At 35.0% G+C, this 1,276-nt stretch overlaps 1 protein-coding gene across 1 annotated transcript in view; it reads left to right on the forward strand.

Annotated features, from left to right (window-relative positions):
- Window positions 1-707: 707 nt before the first annotated feature.
- Window positions 708-1,276, forward strand: part of TRIADDRAFT_51637 (uncharacterized protein) — a gene marked incomplete at both ends in the record, with an annotated part of 1,301 nt that continues 732 nt past the window's right edge. The window contains one exon of the mRNA XM_002107741.1: window positions 708-1,232. Within this exon, the coding sequence (XP_002107777.1) occupies window positions 708-1,232 (525 nt within the window). The remainder of the gene's footprint in view (window positions 1,233-1,276) is intronic.

A 1,276-nucleotide genomic window follows, 5' to 3' on the forward strand; every position in this document is an offset into this window, starting at 1 on the left:
ACAAGTGCTGCCTTTCGGCAACTTACTGATGTAAATATTCATATCATCACCAATGATCTAATATGGCGGCAAATCAGAGATCGGTGAATAATAGATCTCAAGCATTTGCATATCTTAAACGAGAAAAATTTAGGTCGTATCGATTTATGAATTGCTATTTATTGTCCCCCAATTCGTCACCAACGCTTAACAGATCGATCTAAGATCATATGGAACCAATGTTGCGTGCCTGGCCATTCTTACACTAGAGAATTCTTAAAACTGCTTGGCTTAGAAATAGATAATCAAGTGAGAAGGTAAATGAATTTTAATTTTAATTTATGATTGCAAGCATTTATTTTCATCTCAACATAGCATCATTTCTTACATTTATTTAAATAATTTGGCTGCGATAACTGATTTTCTACAGTTCATAAGACGACATTAGCCGACAGTAGAAATTGCAAAGTTATCACTTTGATACCTTGAGCATTTAAAGCGATCAGTAACTACTGAATCCTTCAAATACTCTCTGCTATTCAAATCTTTCAACAGATTCTTAACACTATCTTTGGCTTTAAATGTGTTCTATTCTCTCTCATAGACTAAGTTACTTTTTTTGCAACAATCTCTAGCCGTTAATTTTATGCGTGTGTTGATGTATTAACAAAATGGCTTGCAAAAACTAACGTGATTATGACCATCATTATCGTGTAGAGTAATTGAATATGCTAACAGAAAACGATGAACAAACACCGATAGGAGAAAAGCATGGAGAATTGAAAGATGATGATTCCCCTATCACCCTTTTCTTACAAAAATTAAGCTCCAAATTACCCCAAAAATCAAGCGTCTTTGATCGAGTTCGTGAAGTGATCGATCAAAAAGAACCCTATTACGAACCATGGCCTGAAGATAAGATGAAAATGTGCTTCTTGATTAGAAATAAGAAATTATTGCCAGGTGGAACCAAAGACAGGAAATTTTTTACGCAATATTTAGGGCCAAATTTTTGTTTTAATCAAATGTATAAAAGCTGGGAAGTAACCAAAGGATACGATTCTTGGCGTGACAGAAATCTAGAATATGAAGGTGACGATCTTGGTTTATCTCAAGAGCATCTCTTAGATTTTAAATCAGCATTAAGGCAAGAGTACCTTAATAACTATAATTCCAGCCGGTTATCTTCAATAAGTGTTACAACGGAATCAGAATCGACATCATCAACCGAGTTTGTGCCACCTCTTAATGAGGTAGAGGAGACTACCTTAGCTCGTGCCTCAACAAGACGCAATAA

Source organism: Trichoplax adhaerens, genomic scaffold (assembly GCF_000150275.1).
Source record: "Trichoplax adhaerens TRIADscaffold_1 genomic scaffold, whole genome shotgun sequence".
NCBI classification, from domain to species: domain Eukaryota; kingdom Metazoa; phylum Placozoa; class Uniplacotomia; order Trichoplacea; family Trichoplacidae; genus Trichoplax; species Trichoplax adhaerens.